The sequence below is a fragment of the Pteronotus mesoamericanus genome, unplaced genomic scaffold (assembly GCF_021234165.1).
Source record: "Pteronotus mesoamericanus isolate MK-2021 breed Mesoamerican mustached bat unplaced genomic scaffold, CSHL_Meso_final contig_182, whole genome shotgun sequence".
Classification (NCBI taxonomy): domain Eukaryota; kingdom Metazoa; phylum Chordata; class Mammalia; order Chiroptera; family Mormoopidae; genus Pteronotus; species Pteronotus mesoamericanus.
In genome coordinates, this window is record NW_026555078.1 from 15,647,785 (window position 1) to 15,669,919 (window position 22,135).

The window sequence follows — 22,135 nt, forward strand, 5'->3', positions numbered from 1 at the left end:
CCGTCAGTGATTGTTTTTTGGGTAAGTCCCCTTTGCCAACTGTAGCCTAAAATGCTGATTGGGGAACAGCAGTTTTTCTTCACATGGGACATGTGAAACCTGCTTTCTGGTCTTAGACTGTAGCTCCCATGGCAGAGCCTGGTCATCTGATGTCACGTCTGTAGGCAGCCCCCTTTCCCTGCTCCTGCATGTGTGTCCTACACTCCCTGCACTGTCCTGGTGCACTTTGCTCCAGCCCCAACCCCTGACCAGAATTCCCTTTTCACCAGGGCATTTGTGCAACTGACCCATCTGCGCTCACCCTCAGTCTCTCCTCCAGCTGAGGATCGGAGGCCAGTGCCCCTCTGGGTTTCATTTCCCTCGTCCTTCTCGGCCACCTGGGCTCATCACTTCTCCTTTGCATCTTCCACTCTTCTTTCTTCTGATTGTTCCATCTGCTTTGCTGTAGTCCGGCACTTGTATTTAATAATTTTTTATTTTTCAACAGTCTGGTCATGGCTTCTTTAGTTGTAGGACTGCTGTTCAGCTGAATTTCAATCAGTTCTCCATGATGGTTGTTTGTAGTTTAGTGGGAATTTCGATGTGGTCACAGGACAGCGCCAGTACCGCATTTACCCACTTGGTCATCTTCACCGGAAGGCTCGTTCATCATGTTGGACCGTCTTCTTGTTGGAAAAGGAGACTACCAAAAGTCACATGCTATTTAAGTGATAAATTTCCAGTTGTGATAGACATATCATTTATTTTTTCTTAAAGAAATGTAAATGTTAGAACCAGTTGAAAGAGAGATGGTATCAGGTACTGCAAATTCCTAAGAGTACCTTCTGACCTTGCTGGGCTTTTGTAAACAAATTTTGTCTACTGTGAGGCTTATTTAGTAGGCACTTCGGAGTTCAATGTCATAGAAGGTTATTAATTTTAAAGTTTCATGTAGAGCCTTCTTTAGCAATGAAAATCTTTTAACTAAGATAAGGCTTAAGCTTTGAGTGTCTTTGATTAGCCTATTTACTAGATTAATTGAGATTTGGCGCCAAGCCTGGACCTGAGGGCCAGAAGCTCAGTGGCTTTCTGACTCTAGTCAACTGTAGTTCAGTTTGGTTTTTTGTCTTTGTCTTACCCTTACCTTCAGGAATGAAGTAGATTCTATGTGGTCTGGTCATGTGTATTCTAAGCAGTGATCAAACCACATGGGACATAGCATATATTTCATTCATCTTAGTTCCTATGTGACTTTATTTTTTCACAGACTTAATTTTAGTATAACTTAATTCCATGGAGGAAAGAAGGGCTTTAAAGTCTGTGGTCATGGAAGTTCATTTTGAGAATCTTTTAATATATTTTTTTAAATTTTTATAAAAATTCCCAGCTAAGGAAAGAAACAGGAGATGGGGATCTTCTCATAAGCTACTTGTTAGTGTTTCTTGTTTATCATTTTTCTTTGAATTTGTTTCATTTTGATCCTTGAAAATATGCCAAGAATGGAATCTTAATTTTGGAATTATTTTTTTGTGTGTGAGACTGAAATTACAGGGGTTTGTATGGCATTTCCCCACATCAGTATTTCACTTGGAGCAGTGGGGCAGAAGAGCAGTCTTTCTGAGTTTACTAGGAAGGAAAACCATTTAATGACAGAATTGTGCAACCAAGTTTTATTTTTATGAGACCTACTTTATTAGTTACATTCTTTGGCTCTACATTCATTCAATCAGGTAGTTATTGGTGACCATTTCTTTTAGGTTAACCATCAAAGCTACATGACTTTTACCTGATTGAGTTGTTTTAAAAGAAACAGAATTTATGCCTTTCAGACACTTTTCCCATGTCTGTTAATTCAGTATAATTGACCTCTCCTTCTCAAATGCTCCTGCAATATGAAAAGGGAAGTTGTAAAGTTTTAAAAAGTAACTCAGTTAAATGTGTGGTCTTTCACCATTTTTTGGTAGGACTTCGTGTCATTGTATCAGGATTTCGAAAACTTCTATACAAGGAACCTCTACATGAGGATCAGAGACAACTGGAACCGACCCATCTGCAGTGTGCCCGGAGCCAGGGTGGACATCATGGAGAGGGAGTCTCATGATTACAACTGGTCCTTCAGGCAAGTCTTGTTTGGGAAATTATTTCTTCACAACAAAAAAGGAACTTTTTCACTTCAGAGAATATTCTGTTGCAAATTTCACTGTATTTTGTCAAAACAGCAGAAGCTGAAAGTTCACTACAACCTGATTCGTTTCTTTGCATATTGTTCATTGTTATTGAGATGTTTAAAATACACCTTTTATTAGTTTGATGCTGTGTTGGGTTATAGTTGAAAACAAAATTTGACCTAGTAAAATAAAACAAAAGACAAAGACAAACCGCCCTTTCTGTTATGCCCCTTAGCAGAATTAAGTATCTGAATTTATCTCTGGATATTTTGATTTCTCAAATGATCCAAGGACGTATGGAGTGTTTTTATTTAAATTGAGTAGTTTAGAAAACTTTTTATGTTTGTAAAATTTTATTTTGTTGTTTAGATAGCTCAGGTATTACACAATTGCATTGTCATTTTTTTTTTTAAACAGACAAGCAATACAAATGAATTGAAAGTCCCCCATGACAACTTTCTGCTCTCCCTCTGTAAATCCAGTCCCCTACAGACCCTCACTCCCCAGAGGTAACCGTTGGTATCAGTTCGTTGTGTATTCTCCCTTCAGATGTGGGGCACTGTATGTACTAGGGTTACACACAGGTAGTTTTTCAATTTAAAAAAAGTGGCATCATATATAGAAATCGTTACATCTTGTTTTTTACTTGCTAACATATCAGTAAATTCTTCTTGTGTATATTCATAGCAAGCTCATTATTTGTAGTGGCTATGTAGTATTCTCCAACACTGATGTATGTAGTGTAGAGCAGGTTAGGCTGCATCATCCTGTGTTAAAAACTCCCAAATCTCAAGTTAAAAGATCAGCAGTTCATTTCTTATCCTCACTCCCTGGGCCTGTGAATCATGTCATCTTCACTTAGGAGGCCACGCTGAGCTTCCACAATTTAGAATGTCACTGGTTTGTGTGCCTGGGGAAGGGAAATGGTCCATTGTGTAGTGACTCAGTGGTCGATTATTACGCATTGCATTGCTGAGTCAAAGAGTCTGTATAACTTTTAATGGATAAGTACTACCAAGCTGCCTTCAAAAAAAAGTACTCACTGACGTTCTTAGCTACTGTGCATGAAACTGTCCTGGCCAGTACTGGATATGGTCAGTTTTTAAATCTTTAATATCATTATTGACAAATGAAAATATTTTAACTTTCATTTCACTTACTGGCAGTAAGTTTGAACTACTTTTTATTTAGACTATATTCTCTCTACTTCCTGTATAGAGTGCTTCCTTTTGTATTACCATGATGTTTATAATCACATGTAAGCATTTGACTTGCTCATGGGCTTCGTGAACTTTCTTGCTTTTGAAATGCAGGTACACAGGGAATACAATTAAAGGTGTTATAAATATGGGTTCCTACAACTATCTTGGATTTGCGCGGAATACTGGATCATGTAAAGAGGCAGCTGCCAGAGTCCTAGAGGAGTATGGAGTTGGTGTGTGCAGCACTCGGCAGGAAATTGGTGAGTGCAGGCTATGTTTGGCTAGCTGGTGTTCTCAACTTTTTTACTCAGGAGGTAATAATACTGATGGAGAACTAGAATATTAAGTGTCCAGATACATACTTGGCCATGTAGTCTAGATCAGATAGGAAATGTTTTATTTTTCTGAATTGATGGATGATTTTAATGCTTTCAACATACTTTGAGATATATTTACCTTTCCTTTATGTTATTCATACAGGATATCTCTAGAAAAGTTCTGTACTGTTGTTTCATTTGTAACTTGAGTGTTGACTTTATTGACTTTTGCAAATAGTACTGGTTAAAGGGCATCACTTAATGCCTGAGCCTGTGAGCATATGAAGGTTAATCTATTTCTATACTGGTAATTTGGGGCTATTAAGAATTCCTGCCTTATAGGGCTATTTTAAGAATTAAATAAGCTAATTCATGTAAAGTGCTTGTAAAATGGTAAAATACTCAGTAAATGCTAATTCTGTTTATTAGTAGTACAAACCTATAAAATGTAAGGGATAACAGATTCATGTAAAGAGACTTCATTTATTTAGTAAAAGGGATGATTCCAGATATTTCCATTTGGTTCCAGAGACTGATAACCATAGAAGTTATAAGGCACCTTTCTGGATATTTATTACTGTTAATCACACCAGAACTTAGTGAATTAAAAGACAATTTATTGGTATTTCTCGTGGGTCTAGAGGTTGGTAAGTACAGCTGGTTGTCACTCAGGGTCCCCAATGATGTGGTTAAGGGAGCATTGACAACATACAATAATCACACATCTTTGTGACATTTTATATTTTATGAAGTGCTTGAACATATTACCTCTTTTGATCCTCATGACATGTCACGAGGTAGATAGAGCAAATACTACTATTGGTATTTAACAGATGAGAAACTGAAGCCCATAGAGGTTAGATGACCTCATTAAGCTTTAAGAACACATTGCATCCAAGTGCAGCAGTCTTCTTTCACAGCATCTTTTCTCTTTGCATGTAGCCAGCCCCACTGATGAGTGTTATTTGGTCCTTAAGGAACTGAGTACCGATGTAAAATCACAATACAAATTTACCAGTCAGGTCAAAGTGAGGGAAGGTGCTAAACTGTCTTTTGCTATGTAACAAACCATTCCAAAGCTTAGTGACATAAAACAGAAACATACCTTTATTTGCTTGTGATTCTGCAGTTTGGTCAGGAATTGACACTAATGTCAGCTCCCTGTGGTGTTGGGTGGGTCATTCTGTTTGAGGATGGAGTAACCAAGATGGTGTCACCCACACGTCTGTGCCTCAGCGGGGCAGTGGGATAAGCTGAGGGCCAGCCACCCCCTTCTCCTTAGTCTTTTATCTCCCAGAGTCCCTCAGATCGGTGTGTGTGGCAGCTTACTTCAAAAGTATAAAAGCAGATGTTTCTGGACCTCTTAGACCTGAGCCTAGACTACCATATGTGAACAGGAATGGGAAAAATTGTTGGCAACCCTCTTACAGAAACTCTACCACCGATGCTGAGCCTGAGTTTCACTGTTGAGCTATGTATGAGCCATTACTCTTCATAATACTGACTCCTTTATACCTTAGTCTAAGCAGGTAATATCATGTAGACTATGATTTCCTTTTTTTTTTTTCAATTACATGTAATATTATATTAGTTTCAGGTGTATACCCCAGTGATTAGACATTATATAGCTTACTAAGTGATCATCCTGGTAAGTCTCATACCTCTCTGACACCATATGTAGTTACTAGAATATTATTGACTATATTCCCTATGTTGTACTTTACATCCCTATGACTATTCTGTTACTCCCAATTTGTATTTCTTAATCCCTTCACCTTTTTCACCCATCCCCCAATCCACCTCTCTATCTGGCAATCATCACAATGTTCTCTAGCTATGAGTTTCTTTTCTGCTTGCTCGTTTATTTTGTTTTTTAGTTCCAATTGTTGGAAATATGTATTTATTGCCATATTATGGCTCATATTTTGCTCTTTTTTTCCTCCCTCTTCTTAAAAAAGACCCTTTAACATTTCATATAATACTAATTTGGTGATGAACTCCTTTAGCATTTTCTTGTCTGGGAAGCTCTTTATCTGTCCTTGGATTCTCAATGATAGCTTTGCTGGGTAGGTCCTTGCTTTTCATCACTTTGAATATTTCTTGCCAATCCCTTCTGGCCTGCAGAGTTTCTGTTAAGAAATCAGCTTACAGTCTTATGGGAACTCCCTTATAAGCAACTAAATGTCTTTCTCTTGCTGCTTTTAAGATACTCTTTGTCTTTCACCTGTGGCATTTTAATTATGATGTGTCTTGGTGTAGGTCCCTTTGGGTTCTTCTTGTTTGGGACTTTGTGTTTCCTGAACTTGTATATCTATTTCCTTCACCAGGTTAGAGAATTTTTCTGTTACAATTTTTCCAAATATGTTTTCAATTTCTTGCTCTCTGTCGTCTTATTTTGACACTCCCATGATGCGAATGTTGGTGAACTTGAAGTTGTCCCAAAGACTCCTTATGCTATTCTCATTTTTTAGATTCTTTTTGCTGTTCTGATTAGGTGTTTTTTGCTTCCTCATATTCCAAATCTCTATTTTGATTCTCAGCTTCATCTATCTGTTGTTCATTCCTTGTAAATTATTGTTCATTTCAGTTAGTGTATCCTTTATTTTTGACTGGTTCTTTTTTTATGGTTTTCATATCCTTTTTTTGTGCTATTGAAGTTTTCTCTTAAGTTCATCTACTCTTCCTCTAAGTTCATTGAGCATCCTTATAACCAGTGTTTTGAACTCTGCATCTAGTAGGTGGCTTGTCTCATTTTGTTTAGTTCTTTTTCAGGAATTGTGTTCTGCTCTTTTATTTGGAACGTGGTTCTTTGTCTCCTCATTTTGGCAGCCTCCCTGTGTTTGTTTCTTTGTATTAGGTGGAGCTGCTATCTTCCCCAGGCTTGGTAGAGTGTCCTAATGTAGTAGGTGTCCTGTGGGATCCAGTGACCCAGCCTCCCTTTCACCTGAGCTGGGCATTCCAGATGCATCCCACTGTGTGGGATGTGTACACTTTTTTGTTGCAGTTGAGCCTTGATTGCTATTGACACATCAGTGAGAGGGATTTACCCCAGGCTGATTGGCTGCGAGGACTGGCTGCAGCCACCATGGAGGATCCTTTGTGCAGGGGCCCACCACACAGAGCAGGACTTACTGCAGCAGGCTCTGGTGCACACTGAGTTTGCCCCGTGAGTGTGCCTCTTGTGGAGGTGGTTGGGTGGCGCTTCACTGTGATCTGAAGCTGTTCACTGGGTACACCGGCTCTGGGGCCTCTCAGGAGGTTCAGGCCAAGGTTAGCTGCTACCTGTGTTCAGCCTTGGGGCTACCCAGCATGAGCTATAAAGCAATCTGCAGATGGTTGCTACTTGTGATGGGCTTGGAGGTACCCAGAAGAGGCCAAGCTGTAAACCAAGACCAGCTGCTGCTAGTGCTGGGCCTCAGACCACTTGTTGAGAGGTGTGTGTGATGTCAAGACCAGGTGCTGCTTGTTTGAGACATTTTATGAGAACCTGAAGCCTGGGCCAAGACAGGCCATTTGTATGGAAAAGCCACTGGAAACAACTTGATTGGGCCCACAAGTTGGGCGGGCAGCATCACCAAGGTCAGGCAAATAGTGTTAGCCAGGTTGAAAGAGACTCAGTTATGGTGCCCACCTACCATGTGTGTGTGTGGGGGGGGGGCGTGCCTCAGAAAAGGAACAGTGGCCTCTGCCAGCACTTCTGTCTGGGAGAAAGCTGCGTCTCAGCTGTTGCTTTGATGCCAGGCAGTTTGGTTCCTCCCTGCCCCAGCATTGGAACTTGGAGTGAGTCCCAGTGAGTCGTGTGTGGGCCCTTTAAGAGGAACCTCCTGGGACTCCAGAAGTTCTGTCTTTCCGTCACAATCCTCTCTGGTTTTTACAGCCAGCAGTTATGGGGACTTCTCTTCCTGGCACTGGAACCCTGGTCTGGGAGGTCTGGTGGAGGGCTGGGACCCCTTGCTCCTCAGGGGGGACCTCAGCAGTAGAGATATCACTCCCAGTTTTTATTTGCCACATGTAGGTGTGGGACCAGCCCATTCTACATCTCTATGCCTCCTGCCAATCTCAGTGTGGCTGCTTCTTTAAGTCCTTAGTTATGGACTTCCCTCAGCTAGATTTCAGCCATCTGAATGATGGTTGTTTTGTAATTTAGCTGTATTTTTTTAATGTGGTTGTGGCAAGAAGTGAGTACCTCCTATACCTACGCCATCATCTTGACAAGGTCCCTGTGATTTCTTTTAATAAGCAATGAATAATTCTTAAGTTGGGATTTGGTGATACTGACTTCACTAACTTCTTCACACAGGGAACCTGGACAAGCATGAAGAACTAGAAAAGCTTGTGGCAAGTTTCTTGGGAGTAGAAGCTGCTATGGCATATGGCATGGGATTTGCAACAAATTCAATGAACATTCCCGCACTTGTTAGCAAAGTAAGACCTAGACTGTCATTAATGAAAACTCCCTTATATATATTTTATTTTGTTTTATAAAAGCATTCAGAGCAAGCCAGAAACTATTATAAACTTTGGGCTAAACATTGTTACCCAAAGATACTTCTATCACAGATTTTTGGAGACTTAACATCACTTGAAGCTTTCTTACTGGAAGCCGTGATCCCGTCCTCTTCCATTGGGTGACTCTTCTTCATTTCATCCAGTTTTGAAGAGATGCTAATAAGTAAAACCTCATAAAAGGCTAAAATTATGGAAGAAAGAATGTTTAGTTTGGAAAGTTATTTTAACAGGTAGTTTTTTTCTAAATAGAAAACTTTGAAAATACATACCTGTTCTCACTGTAATGTATGTTGCTCAGAGATACATCAACAAAGTGCATGTGTTAGTAATACAGGTTATTAATAATTTAGGTTAAAAGTACTGTATATACACACACATTAAGATTGTGTGGGTAGAGTTTAAGAGGGGATAGTAGAAGAGAGAAGCAATAAGAGTGATGTAAATCACATTTTAGCAAATTGGTACTGTCAGTTTGAATGATTCCTCAGTGGTATTTATCCCCATTTTAACAGCGCTATCTGTGAATGGTATATGGAAAAAAACCAGTGGGATTAACAAGCCAGAAGACTTGAGTTTTTCTTTGGTTATGTGGTCAGATTTAGCTGTGGGACTGTGAATAATATCACAGCCTTTCTAAGCCTTGATTATTTATTTATTTATTGTAAAATACATTTTACAAAGTTTAATGAATTAGGTTCAAGAAATTTTCAGTTATATAAATATGTGGGTCCCCAGGGAACAGGTGGAAAGATAGAAAACAAACAGCAAGAGAGGAAATTTAAACCCACCTATATTGCTATCACATTAAATGTAAGTGGTTTATATATTTCAAGTATTGTAGAAGTCAGAGATTGTCAGATTAGACAAAATTGAGTAGATTTCCACCAGAACTTACTTTAAATTTGAAAACACAGGTAAGTTAAAAGCAAAAGGAGGGAAAAAGATACAGCATGCAAACAATAATCTAAAAATAGTTGGTGTGACTATATTAATGTAAAGGTTCCAGAACAAGGAATATTTCTAGAGATAAAGAGGAACATTATGTAATGATAAAGGAGTTACTCCATTAAGAGGACCTAACTATTTATTTAATTTTACCCTTATCTGAGGCCATGTTTTCATTGCTTTTAGACAGAGAGAGAGAGAGAGAGAGATAAGACAGAAACATCGATTGGTTGCCTTCTTGTACATGCCCCAACCATAGATCAAACCCTCAACCTGGGTATGTGCCCCGATCGGAATTGAATACATGGCCTTTTGTACCATGGAATGGTGCCCCAACCAACTGAGCCACACCGGACAGGGCGAGGACATAATAATTTTAAATGTGGACTTAATAACAGAGCTTCAATGTGCATGAAGCAAACACTGATGAGTGTGAAAGGAGAAGTAGACAAATACAGAATTATAATAAGTGATCTCAATAGCCATCTCTCAATAATTGATAGAACTAGAATGGAAATCAGTAAGGATATAGAACATTTGAAAAACACTATTAATCAACTTAGCATTTATGAAACACTTCACCCAACAACAGTAAAACATTTACCAAGATAGAGCATTTTCTGGGCTATTAGACTAATCTTAACAAATTTAAGAGAATTGAAGTTCTTCAAAATATGTTCTCCAACTGTAATGGAATTAAATTAGAAATCAGTAACACAAAGATATCAGGAAAATCCTCAAATAATTGAAAAGTAAATAACACACTTTAAAGTAATTCATGGGTGAGAGAAGGACAAAATAGAAAATACTTGGACTGGAAATATAATTTGTGGGATGAAACTAAAACAGTGCTCACATGGAAATATACAGCTTTAAATGCTTATATTAGGAAAAAATAAGAGTTTTTTATCAGTTGTCTAAACATGTACCATAGGAAATTAGAAAAAAAAAAAGAGAGAGCAAATTAAACCCAAAGAGTGGAAGAATACATTAAAGGTAAATACAGAAATCAATGAATTAGAAAATAGACAATAGGAGAAATCAGTGAAACCAAAACTAGTTCTTGAGAAAAAGAGTAAAATTGATAGTCCTCTAGCCAGACTGGTCAGGATAAAAAGAGAGAAGACAAAAATTATCTGTAGCAGAATGAGGGAGGGTACATCACTACACATCCTATGGACATTAAAAGGGTGTAAGGAATTATTAAGAACAACCTGGCTGGTAAATTCAAGAACTTAGCTATAATGTACAGATTTCTTGAGAGACAAATGTATGGTTCTTTGACTTCACCTTGATAATGGTACATTTTGGCATCATAAACTTGAGATTCTTACTTGGAATTTCTTAGAATTTTTTATGCTAACGGGGAAATAATCTCATCCTGCTTCTCCTGTGTGCTCAGACTCTAAAAATCACTATCTAGAATTGGCTGTCTCATATACAGACACAGAAGATAGTACCTTAAACATTTATTGTGCAAATCAAACATTATAATTGAAATGTTATTAAATAGAATTTAAGCCATTCAAGGCAGCAGCTAATCCAGTTTTAATATTTCTTTAAATCTTACACTAAATTTCTCTGTGAGGTAATTGATTACTCAGCCTAAAGTCAGAGGCAGACAGCATATTGACTGAGAGCATGTGTTAGAGAAGTAGAAGCTTTTTATTGAGTCACTTACAAGCTTGTGACCTTGGGCAAGATTTGTAACTCCTTGGTTTCCACATATGTAAAGTGGGGATATTAATAGTATCTGCCTCACATATTTGTTGTGAGGATTAAAAGTAATACTGTGTTTACAACCCTTAACATAATGCCTGAAATATATTAAACATTTAGGTGTTAACTGCTGCCATTTAATTTTTATTTTTGAACAAAGGATATAGTAGAGCCTCATAGTATATTAAATGAAAAAACAGATTGATAGAAATGGTGAATAAGGCTGTCTAAAAAGGAGGCGATAAACATAAAGAACACAATTATATGGCTGATTTTGCCAGGAAGATATTGAGATGGAGAGAGAAGAAAATAAAATTGTGTAGAGGGAAAGGAGGGGGACCCTTTTTAAAGTGCAGTAGAGCGCCAAGAGTGGGTAAGGAAAGGATTCGAAGACTTGGAGAAGAGGAATTCAGCCCCTCTTTATTTTTTCCTCAAGTTTCTCGAATTCTTTTTCAATTTTAACACTTTATTTTTTCAAAGATACATTTAGACTTACAGAAGAGCTACAGGAGGGTACAGAGAGTTCCTGTATACCTTTCATTCAGCTCTCCTTTATGTTAATATCTTGCATACATTTTTGCTCAAGTTGTTCCAGTTTTGGCCTTTCTTTTTTTTTTTTTTTTCCTAAAGCACTTTGTAACATAACAAGATGCACCAGGCTCTTTTTACTTATCCTAACCTTGGGGTCAACTGCTTAATTCTCCATTGAACCCTGGTTCCTTTTACTGGTGAGTAGTATCAGTCTGGTGTGTTTATTCCTACTGAGGTATCATTGCTTCTCTCCCCTCAGTGGACAGAGCTAGAAAAATGCATGCATATTAACTCATGCATACACATATCGATTGGTGTGCATGTGTATAGATACATAAATTTTAAAAAACTATCAGACTACATTGGTACCTCCAACTCTACTTTTCATTTTCAATATACACATTTTTAACTAGGGAACCTCTTTTTATCTTAATAAAAACTTTACACACGGTAAAAATTTCAGACAGACAATTGCTATTTTAAGTATCCATGCAGGAATACACTACCCCCCCCAACACTTTTCCCCCAAACACTTTTTCCATGAATTAAAGAGTATATCATAGCAAAAACTCATGAAATTCCATCAAACCAACAAAACTGAAACTCTCTGGGACTATCTGATAGAGCAGATTTTAGGTATAAATAAAAATCTGTTGCTATATAGCTGAATATTTATGTCAATTTCAGGAATGAAGAAATTAAATTAGAAGGCTAGAATTCTGCATCTACCTCTACGTTAATTTTGCAAAAATATATACACATATACTTTTTTTGAAATTGATTGCTATTGCACAGGCTTTCCTTAATAAAACATTATTATTATTATTAATGACTTTAGCATTTGGTAATTTGTGTAATGAAGCTTCTCCCCTCACCCTCTTACCCCCAGCTTTTACTTCTATGCTTGTGGTTTTGCAGGGTTGCCTCATTCTGAGTGATGAACTGAACCATGCCTCACTGGTGCTAGGAGCCAGGCTCTCAGGAGCAACCATTCGAGTCTTCAAACACAACAGTGAGTTTGTTGTGCAATTTGCTGCTGGTCTCAGTGTTTAGTATTCTTTGGGTTAGTGACAGTAGTAACATTGGTTACATTAATAATGGAAAATATAAATGAAGCTAAAGTAGCAACATTTAAAATGTCCTTCCTCTGGTCCAGTCTTTTAAAACGTCATTGTCTTCCACATGGTAATAAAAATAAAGGCGGAAGGAAGCCTTTTGATACAAATATGGCATTCTCCTTTTATTTGACTTTCTGGCTGTGGATGGTGTATCTTAACATAACACTAGGGATATTGAGATGAATGCAGCAGGCTCCCTAATCGCAAGGATCTCTGATTAATGAAGACTATAGACAAACCAGTAGTTAGAATACAGTGTACAGATACTGAGGTACAGATGTGAGCAGATGCTATAAAAGCACTGTGTTACTAATCCAGACTTTCTCCCTAAATGGAAATATCTTTGTGTATTATTAAACTAATTATTTGCCATAAAAGTACATGGCTTTTGTAGTTAAAATACATCTGGGGAGGAAAGGTTACCAAACTGTGTGTGTAATACCATCTTTTATCAAAACGAGTTCATGTACAGACAGAAGTCTAGAAGAGTACACACCCAAATGTTAGGTTTGTGTTCCTGGTTGGAAGATTACAGATGATAATAACTTTCTTCCTTTTGCCTTTGTCTTGTCTAAAATGCTTTACAATGAGGATGATGCAAATAGCATTTTGTTTATGTAAATGGGATTTATTAATTTATTACCATTGTGGAACCTGCTCTTTCTTACAACACATCGTGAACTTTGTTAGGCAATGCATGTGACTCTCCTCTGCCGCTGATGCCAGGGAGGGAGGCAGCGTCTTGAAATGCCTTCATTCGGTCCATCTCCCAGTTTGTTTCTAAATTTTTCTACTAGAAATGGAACTACCTGTACCCACATTTTTGCTCAATGGTCTAATTGGTGCCTTAGGATGAATTCCTAGCAGTCTTAGAATGCCTGGTTAAAAGGGCACAAATATTTTTGTACTTTTCCAAATTGCCTCCAAGCATTGTGCAGATTTTTATTCAACAACACGATAATGACTCACAAGCCAACATAGGCCATTATGAATCATTTTAAATCTTTTCTACTCTAATAAGTTAATAACATGTTAATTTTTATTTCTTTGATTATTAGGTGTTGAGCAACTTTTTATACAGTATCATGTTTGTATTTCTTTGTAAATTGGCCCTTTTCAGATGGTTTCTCCTTTTTACTAATTATAAGAGCCCTATATCTTTTTTTATGTTGTGATGTTTTTAATTTCACTTTTAACTTTGTTTTCAGTGTATTGCTGTGCAAGAATTAATAAAATGTTTATGTTGTTACATTTATTGTCTTACCACTAGGATTTTGTGTTAATGCCTTCCATATTCAAAGGTAATAGGGTTAGTCTCTTATTTTCTTCTGGTAGTTTTGTGTTATATTTTAACTTAAATCTTTATTTTTACATGGGAGTATAAGAGAGAGACACTGGATTTTATTCCCTAAGTTGATAATTTGGTTAAGGATTCTACTACAGATATTTCCTTTCATCTAAAAATTTGAATCGATCTTTATTTTTCTCTCCTGTATGTGAACAGAGGGGACTAAAACAATGAGTACATTTTTACTCAGCACTGGCCTACCGCCACCCGCTGCCCTCCGCAGCAGGCCCAGGGCTTCCGCTCAGACAGGTTCCCGTGGCAGCACCTCCGTCCTGTCTCTGAGTTAGGGAGCAGACACATTGTGTTATGAGTAACTGAAGGTGTAAACATAGTCACAGCCTGTGGCCGTCTTATTTCTGTTGGTGGTATGTTTTTTTACTACCTTATTTCTCTTTCCTATCAAAGTGTTTTTTTTTTTATGAAAAGAGCAAAATCATGGGACTTTTATAACCCTCTCCTTCAGTGAGGAGCAGTAAAGACAATAAAATCAGCTGTTATGATGGGCTATCTCCCATGCTCGTTAAATAAACCCCAGATGTTGCATAGATTTTGGGGAGGAGGGCAGTTCTTAAGGACAGTATTTCAGGGTAAATAATTTAAGTGTTAGTCAGTGGTCTTCAAAGCATTTATCTTTAACAGGAAAACTATGACCCTTATTAATGTTAGTACCAGCCACGTTGTTTCCTGGGCCTGTTAACCACCTTAAGAACTAACAGAGCCACAAGAACTTGGTTGTGTACACATAGCAGATCAAATCAGACACGGAATAATCTCAACCGATTTTCAGGGTTGCTTAAGAGAGCGATTTGTGCATTTAGGAATCCATCTGAAGGCACTCACCAGATTGGTGTATTTTTAACCCACTATCAAGAAAAAGCTATTTAAGAAGCATTTATTAAGACTCTCTTAGGTGAGAGGAAATGGGTGTGTACTTTGAAGTTTTTCCCCCATATTTGCTTTTTAAGAGGCATATATATTTATAGTAGTTTTTTCATACTCTTGCTCAGTCTTCTTAATGTATTATTTCCAAATGACTCACTAAGATTAAAAATACATTTGATTTTATAAATACACAAAAAGCTAACTGAATGGCAAGGTATTTAACGTGAAACATTAGTCATTTTGTAAGCCTGCTAACCACCTTACTCAACTGTGCCACAGTCATTTACTGAGTTTCTGTGGTTTTGTACACTGGTTACATTTTAAATGAGATTTTAATTCAGGCTAGCTGTGGCTCCCTCATTTTGCCCTTTCTCCACCCTGTTCTGATTTTGTTAATGTCCTTCACCATCTGAGACACACTTCCTGAATAAGAAATGTATATTTGCATTTCTGGAATAAAGTTAGTAAAAAGGAAAGTACTTTATGCTGACAGTCTTTTGTGTGTGCTGTAGATATGCAAAGCCTAGAGAAGCTATTGAAAGATGCCATTGTGTATGGTCAGCCTCGGACACGAAGGCCCTGGAAGAAGATTCTAATCCTTGTGGAGGGAATATACAGGTAATCCTGCTTTATTATTCTTCTCTTTCTGATTGAGCCCCATGAAATCTTAGAATTTTTAAGCTTTACTTCACTTTCCCTCTGGAAACTAAGGCGACAGTGTTTATGACTTGTTAATATACCTGGAAGCAGAGTAAGCACTAGAACAGAAGTCTTTTTGTCTTATTCTTTCCATCATGCTACATGGTCCCCAAATTCTCTATTTGGATCCTTTATTTTTCTGTTTGTAGAGGGAATTTATACACGTAGGGTCAAGAATTGGAATATGTTTTCTAATACATCAAAACAAAGTATACACCTTTAATTTTAAGACGTATTTTGGTTAGCTATTTGCAGCCCTTGCATGTGTTTTGTTACTGCCTCATGTTTTTAAATTCATTCTGTGTAAGTTCAGTTGCATATGCAATGTGATGCAAAGTCTAATGTTGCTTATAGTTACAAGCTTTTGAAGAGTCTGCTGTGAGTTTTGTTCCTTTGTGATGAATTAAGGTTAATTGTGTTCTGGTACTTGTTTTTAAGGATCCAGTATCTTTTCCTCTAAATACCTGCATAGCCACAGCATTATTTAACTTTGCCAGTGTAAAACAGCAGGCAGACTTGTAAGACCATTTCAGAAGCAGTAAACTTAAGGAATTAACAAAGTGGCTGTTTCCCAATGTTGAGAGCTAAGAAGTCTGAGTGTATGTATTTTTTACTGTTTTGCCAGCATGGAGGGATCTATTGTTCGCCTTCCTGAAGTGATTGCACTTAAGAAGAAATACAAGGCTTACTTGTATCTAGATGAAGCTCACAGCATCGGGGCTCTGGGCCCTACAGGGCGAGGTGTGGTAGATTACTTTGGCCTGGATCCTGAGGATGTGGACGTTATGATGGGAACATTCACCAAGAGCTTTGGTGCTTCTGGAGGCTACATTGGAGGCAAGAAGGTAAATGGGCCATGAGAACTGAGCAGTTACGGATAAAGGTACTGGCTACTAGATTTGGTCACTGTCATTGAGCAGACAGCGTCCCGAACTGGGATGTGAGGTCCTGAGTGTATTCGTGGCTTAGGCTCGTAGTGCCAGTGCGGCCGCACTTCAGCTGGCTGGCGAGTGACACTGATGCACCAAAGGCCGGTTCTGTTCATTGTCTGTTGTTCTCTTATTTGAGCTGCACTCCAAACTACATGCTGGCTTGAGATAGAGAATGCCCTCTTGTATGAAAGAACACACAGTGGTGCTGCCTGCTTGCCACAGCCTTTCGCCGCGTTGAGTTGTGCTCACCGTCTCGAAGCAGTGGGGCAGGCACAAGGCCGCTGCGGGTAAAAGGCCAGTTTCTGTGCCCTTGGACTCAGACGCATCATGGATGAGCATAGAGACAGGAACAAAAAAGGTTATCGTGCTAGCTCTGGTGTATTATAAGGCTTTGATTTTTTTTTTCTTCCAATTTAAAAGTATATAATGAACTCTGAGGCATTCGAGGCATGTGGTGTGGTAGAAACGTTTGAACTATGAAGAGAGAGGCCAGGGTTTGAATATTTCCCTACCTTTTTGGGACCTTGGACAAAGCGCTTAACCTTTTGATTTCCTCATCAGTAAAACTGAGGTATATATGCCGGCTTCTAAGACTGTAGTAAGGGTTTAAAGAATAGTAATATGTGTCCCTGTCACAATATGGATGGACCTTGAAAGCATTAAGTTAAAGAAGGGAGTCACAAAAGGTCACATATTATTTCTTCTATATGATACATCCAGACTAGGCAAATCATAGAGAAACCAAGTAAGTTAGTGGTTACCAGGTGCTGAGGAGATGGGGGAAGTGGAAAGTGACTGCTAATGAGTATGAGGTTTCCTTTTTGAGGTAATGAAAACTTTCTAAAATTACATAGTGATGAAAGTTCTAAAGCTCTGTGAATGTACTACAAAACACTAAGTACACTTTTAAAAAGTGATTTTTTAAAAACTAATTTTAGGAAAAAAACAATGTATATTAAGTATTTGTATGTGGCACATAGTAGGTACTTGTAAATGTTCTTAAGTCCTCTTTAAAACTCTGGAAATCTTAAAGCATGGACTTTCTCTTAACAATTGATTGCCTTTTAGGGAATATCCATTATCAGTAGTTTTAGTCAAGTTTGATAGGTTTTTTTTACCTCTGATTTTGTTAATGTATCCAGGCTCACTTTGGAGAGTTGATTGCTTTTTTGTAAGATTTGTTGCTAAACCAGAATACAGAAAAATAATACTTCGGGAGATCATTTAGGTACAGTATATTTATTCTTTTGTGGGGTTTATACAGTTTTGAGTATTTTTGAAGTGATAACACTGTAGAAAACTACATTTTGTGTTTTGGTTCTGGTACATAAGTTTTTTGTGTGTGAATATTTAAAGATTTAGTGAAGTTGGAAGGTATCAGAGATTAGGGATAGACAACTGATTGTTTTGAAAACCTTTTATCTGACAGACAAGGTCTTTCTTCTTTTTAAAAAAAAAGATTTTATTTATTTATTAGAGGAGAAGGGAGGGAGAATGACAGGGAGAGAAACATCAATGTGTGATTGCCTCTTGCACGCCCCCTACTGGAGACCTGACCTGGTCCACAACCTAGGCATGTGTCCTCATCCGGAATCGAACTGGCGACCCCTTGGTTCACAAGCAAGTGCTCGATCCACTGAGCCACTCCAGCTAGGGCCTTTATTCTTTTTTGCGGGCTTTAGTGTTCTCATGAAGTACCCAGTGAATTTCTGTCACATTTATAGAATTTTCCAAATCTTTGTGTCGAGGATATTGAATGCCTTAAAAATTGATTTAGAGAACTTTGTTTCTCTGATTTGGGAGTACGAAGATGGGTTTTGCAGACATGGGGTAAAATGCAGATGCTATTTTCTATAATATTGTACTTATAAGTAAACCATTGTATCCAAAAGTAATCAAAACACTTTTTTGTTTAATTCAACATTGTTGATCTATTTATAACACTAAATGATATGTCCTCAAAATTTAGAGGGCTTTTTTAAAACTAGTGTCTCATTGTCCACGTTGTAGCACGTTTAAAAAGCAAAACCTAAAAGCCTAAGGATGTTGCTGTGTGTCTGACCCAGTTGCTGACAGTGTGCTTTTGACCATGTTGCTTCTCAGATTAGTGTCCCTATTCCAGAGCTGTGGAAGGGAGGAGGAGTCTGCTGTCTCCTGGAAGGTAGGCAGCGACATTGCCAGTGAGCACAGGCATAGTCTCTAATGACTTGCTTCTGTGAACTCCCCAGGAACTGATAGACTATCTGCGGACACATTCCCACAGCGCAGTGTACGCCACATCACTGTCACCTCCTGTTGTGGAGCAGATCATCACCTCGATGCAGTGCATCATGGGGAAGGATGGCACCACCCTTGGTAAGTTGTTCTTTCCTTGGAAAATATCCTGGGCTTGGTAAATACCTAGCAACCAAACACACTTTTTCTAGAGCTTTTTTCCTAGAATGAGGAGTTAGGTACCCTAATCAACAAGCTGGCAAGTATGCAAGGCCTTGGGTGCTGTGGACGCTTTTCAGCATGTTTGATACACATGCCATGAGCACAAGTTGGTTGAATTTTCTTCTCTGCAGACAGTGAGGCTTTAATGTAACTATCCTGCCAATCCTTATAAGTCACAGGTAATAAGCCTATAGGGTCTTTCTTGAACTGCACAATTTTATGTGAAAATATAATTCACTATGTAGTGATATTTCATTCTCATTGTATTTAAAAGCTGCTGTTTCCATTAATTTGTATCCTTGGTTTAATGCCTTTTAAACAAGTTTGTAATTTAACATGAAGTAGCTAATAAAGGTCATCTTGAATTTGTTTACTCTGTCATTAGTGGAATTTGTAGGCTAGATGCCCCGACCTAAACATACTAAAATGAGCAGTGAAGTGTGATGTTTACTGATAGTTGACATTTATTCTTTATCACTAGAGGGCAGTGTTAACTGTAGAAAAGTTAAAAGGGCAAGAGTTGGATTTTTTCGTTTTGTTTTTTTCATTTCTAAAAGTATTTCTATTGTAAGAGACACACATTAATTATACTTTTTGTTTTTTTTAATGCTTCTAAATCAGTTTTACTCTTTTAAAAGCTGTCACATTCTCAGCCTTGAGCTCTCCACTGTTGTGTTAAATAACACTGGTGAGATTGATTTGGCTTGCACTGAGAAACAAAAAAATGGTATGTCTGATTTAGATTGATTTAATCCTGTTTACTGTAATCAGAATTTTACCTTAATATTATTTATGACCTGTGACACATCCTTATTATCTCTAGTGAGAGATTTTTGGAAATAGATTTTGGAAGTGTTGATCATTTTTAGTTTAATGAATTGATTTCTGGAGAAAGAAAACACTTCACTAATGTTGTGAACACAGCATGGAGCCTTGTGAGTAACTCCCTCCTAACGACAGTCACAGTGTTATCTTCTTCCTGCATGGTGTAATTGAAAATAGTGTCCTTTGATCTGAGATATAGCTAGCTATCTGTCTATATAGATAGCACTTATCGAGTTACTTCACATAGGTTCAACACTCTTACTTGTGTACAACCTTAAAGCAGCACACAGCTTTAGGTGACTGAAAAATTAACTTTGGGTCATTTATTTAGCTTACCCCAGAGCATGGCTCTGTGTGACACGTGACCGCTGGGTAACTCACCTGTACTAACTGTTGAAATCGAGGTGGTGAGAAACTGAAATATAGTAATTAGATACAGGTTTTGCAGTAGCACTCGTTTTCCCAAGCTTAGTGTCGTGAAACAACAGCCATCCTGTGCTCACAGATTCTGCGGGTTAGGAATTTGGTCAGGGCACAGCCGGGACGGCTTGTCTTTGCTCCACAGCATCCGGGGCTTGAGCTGCTGGGTTAGACCCAGATGGCTCGGGGCTGGGGTCATCTGGCGGCTTCTTCACTCACATGGCACCTGGGCTGGAGTGACTTGAAGGTTAGGCTCAGCTGAGGCTTTTGACCAGAACACCTTCACGTGTCCTCTCTGTGTGGCCTGTGCTCCTCATGGCATGATGCCTCGGGCACTTGGAGCACTTCGGAGAGCAGGTGTTCCGTTCCGAGGGACCTGCTGAAGCCCCTGTGGCCTTTTCTGATCTGTGAACAGTCAGGTCACTAAGGCCAGCCCAGGTAGCAGGACATGGGACATTGGACTCCACCTCAAATGGCAGGTGGTTCAAAGAATTTATGACCATTTTTTAAACTTGCCACTACCAGATTTTAAATAATATATTTTAAAAATTGCTCCCTAAAACTTTGAATTAGTATGACAAACTTCTGTTGTCTGTATTGTTTCTCTTCCAAAATACAGGATAATAAAAATCTAACCAGAAGTAAACATAAATATCATTTCTCATAAAGCCTGCTACCTGATTTTAATTAATTTGGCCTGTTTTATTTTAGATTTGAGTGCATTCAAATAATGTTTATTTTTATGGCACCATTGAATGCATCTCTTTATTGTCTTTGTAGAAAAAATAAGTGTGAATCACGCAAGAGCCTTTTTACCTTGCCTTAGGGTGTCCTTTAAAAAGAGGGATCTGCAATTAATTACCTGTGTGATTTTTATCATAGAAATTGCCTGCTTTAAGAGAAACTTAATTTCTTTTGTTCAGGACATGGCATTTCATTAATTTCACAAACATCAAATATCTCATTCCATGTGAGACTCTGAATCAGATTCCACAGGAAATGGGCATGTAAGCCGGACATCTAAGTGAGCAATATACTTGGGGAGCGCTGGGGACGCAGAGGATAGTGGGTTGTTGTATTAGTCCCAGAGATTAGTGTAGCATAGAAAAGCTGTAGTTTTATTAATCATTCACCACGCGCTGTGTGTGAGAAAGCAGTAAATACTTTGGGGTAAAGGTAAGCTGGGAAGGTGGACGATCGGGAGTTCTGGGGACCCCGTTTGCCACTTTAAATAACGCAGTCATTAAAAAGGTCAAAATTTTAGCAAGGACTTGAAGGAGGTGAGGATTTAGCCCTGAAAAATCCAGGGATAGAAGGCCCTCAGATGGAAGCAATTGTCTCCTGTGCTTTGATGCTTTTACTCTGTGTTCAGGGACAGCAAGGAGGCCACCGGGGCCAGAGCATAATAGTAAAGGTAGAGTGTGGGGGGGCCAGTAAGGAGGGAGGCTGTGCAGAGGGTAGAAGGTCTTGTAAGAGTATTAGGTTGACGCAGAAACAGATGCATTTTGGGTTACTAGGATGAAATTAATAAAATATTAGTATAATGCTGTTACAGAAAGATGGAGACTACCAAAAATGAACTTGCAGTCAATAGGCAATATCACTGGGCAGAAACTTCAAAAGTCTGTTAGTCAGCTTGTGTAGATAGGTTTAGGGATTTCATTGTAGAATGTGTGAAAGTATGAGTTATACCAAAGCTGAATGTATGAAAGTTGACTAACCTCCACTAAAATTTTTCTAAGTGTATGTCATCTGCCCTGTAAGTCTTTGAGGGCAGGCACTCATGTGTTGCCCTCCTTTGCATCTTAAATTGTGCCTATTTCAAGACCTTAGAGTCAATAATTGTTTGACTTAAGTATTGTCTCTCTTCCCCAAGTAGAATGTAAACATGAAAACGGGGTTTTGGCCATCTTGTTCACTCTATTCCTTCTGTTTAGAACTGTGTTTGGCACATAGTAGACATGCAGTAAATGCCTGGTGAGTGATTAAATGGCTAATCTTTTGGTGCCTTGAAAGAGGCAGTAAAGGACTTAGCCACCTATGATTTACTCCATTATTATACTCTTAAACTCTGGGAAGGTAAGAACTCTGTACACCTGAAGAGG

The 22,135-nt window shown here is 38.4% G+C and overlaps 1 protein-coding gene across 2 annotated transcripts in view; it reads left to right on the plus strand.

Annotated features, from left to right (window-relative positions):
• SPTLC2 (serine palmitoyltransferase long chain base subunit 2) overlaps positions 1 to 22,135 on the plus strand; it is a 95,799-nt gene that overhangs the window by 34,286 nt on the left and 39,378 nt on the right. For both annotated transcript variants that reach the window (XM_054567214.1, XM_054567213.1), the window contains 7 exons: positions 1,944 to 2,098; positions 3,461 to 3,609; positions 7,967 to 8,091; positions 12,289 to 12,382; positions 15,231 to 15,336; positions 16,043 to 16,262; positions 18,578 to 18,704. In XM_054567214.1, the coding sequence (XP_054423189.1) occupies positions 1,944 to 2,098; positions 3,461 to 3,609; positions 7,967 to 8,091; positions 12,289 to 12,382; positions 15,231 to 15,336; positions 16,043 to 16,262; positions 18,578 to 18,704 (976 nt within the window). The remainder of the gene's footprint in view (positions 1 to 1,943; positions 2,099 to 3,460; positions 3,610 to 7,966; positions 8,092 to 12,288; positions 12,383 to 15,230; positions 15,337 to 16,042; positions 16,263 to 18,577; positions 18,705 to 22,135) is intronic.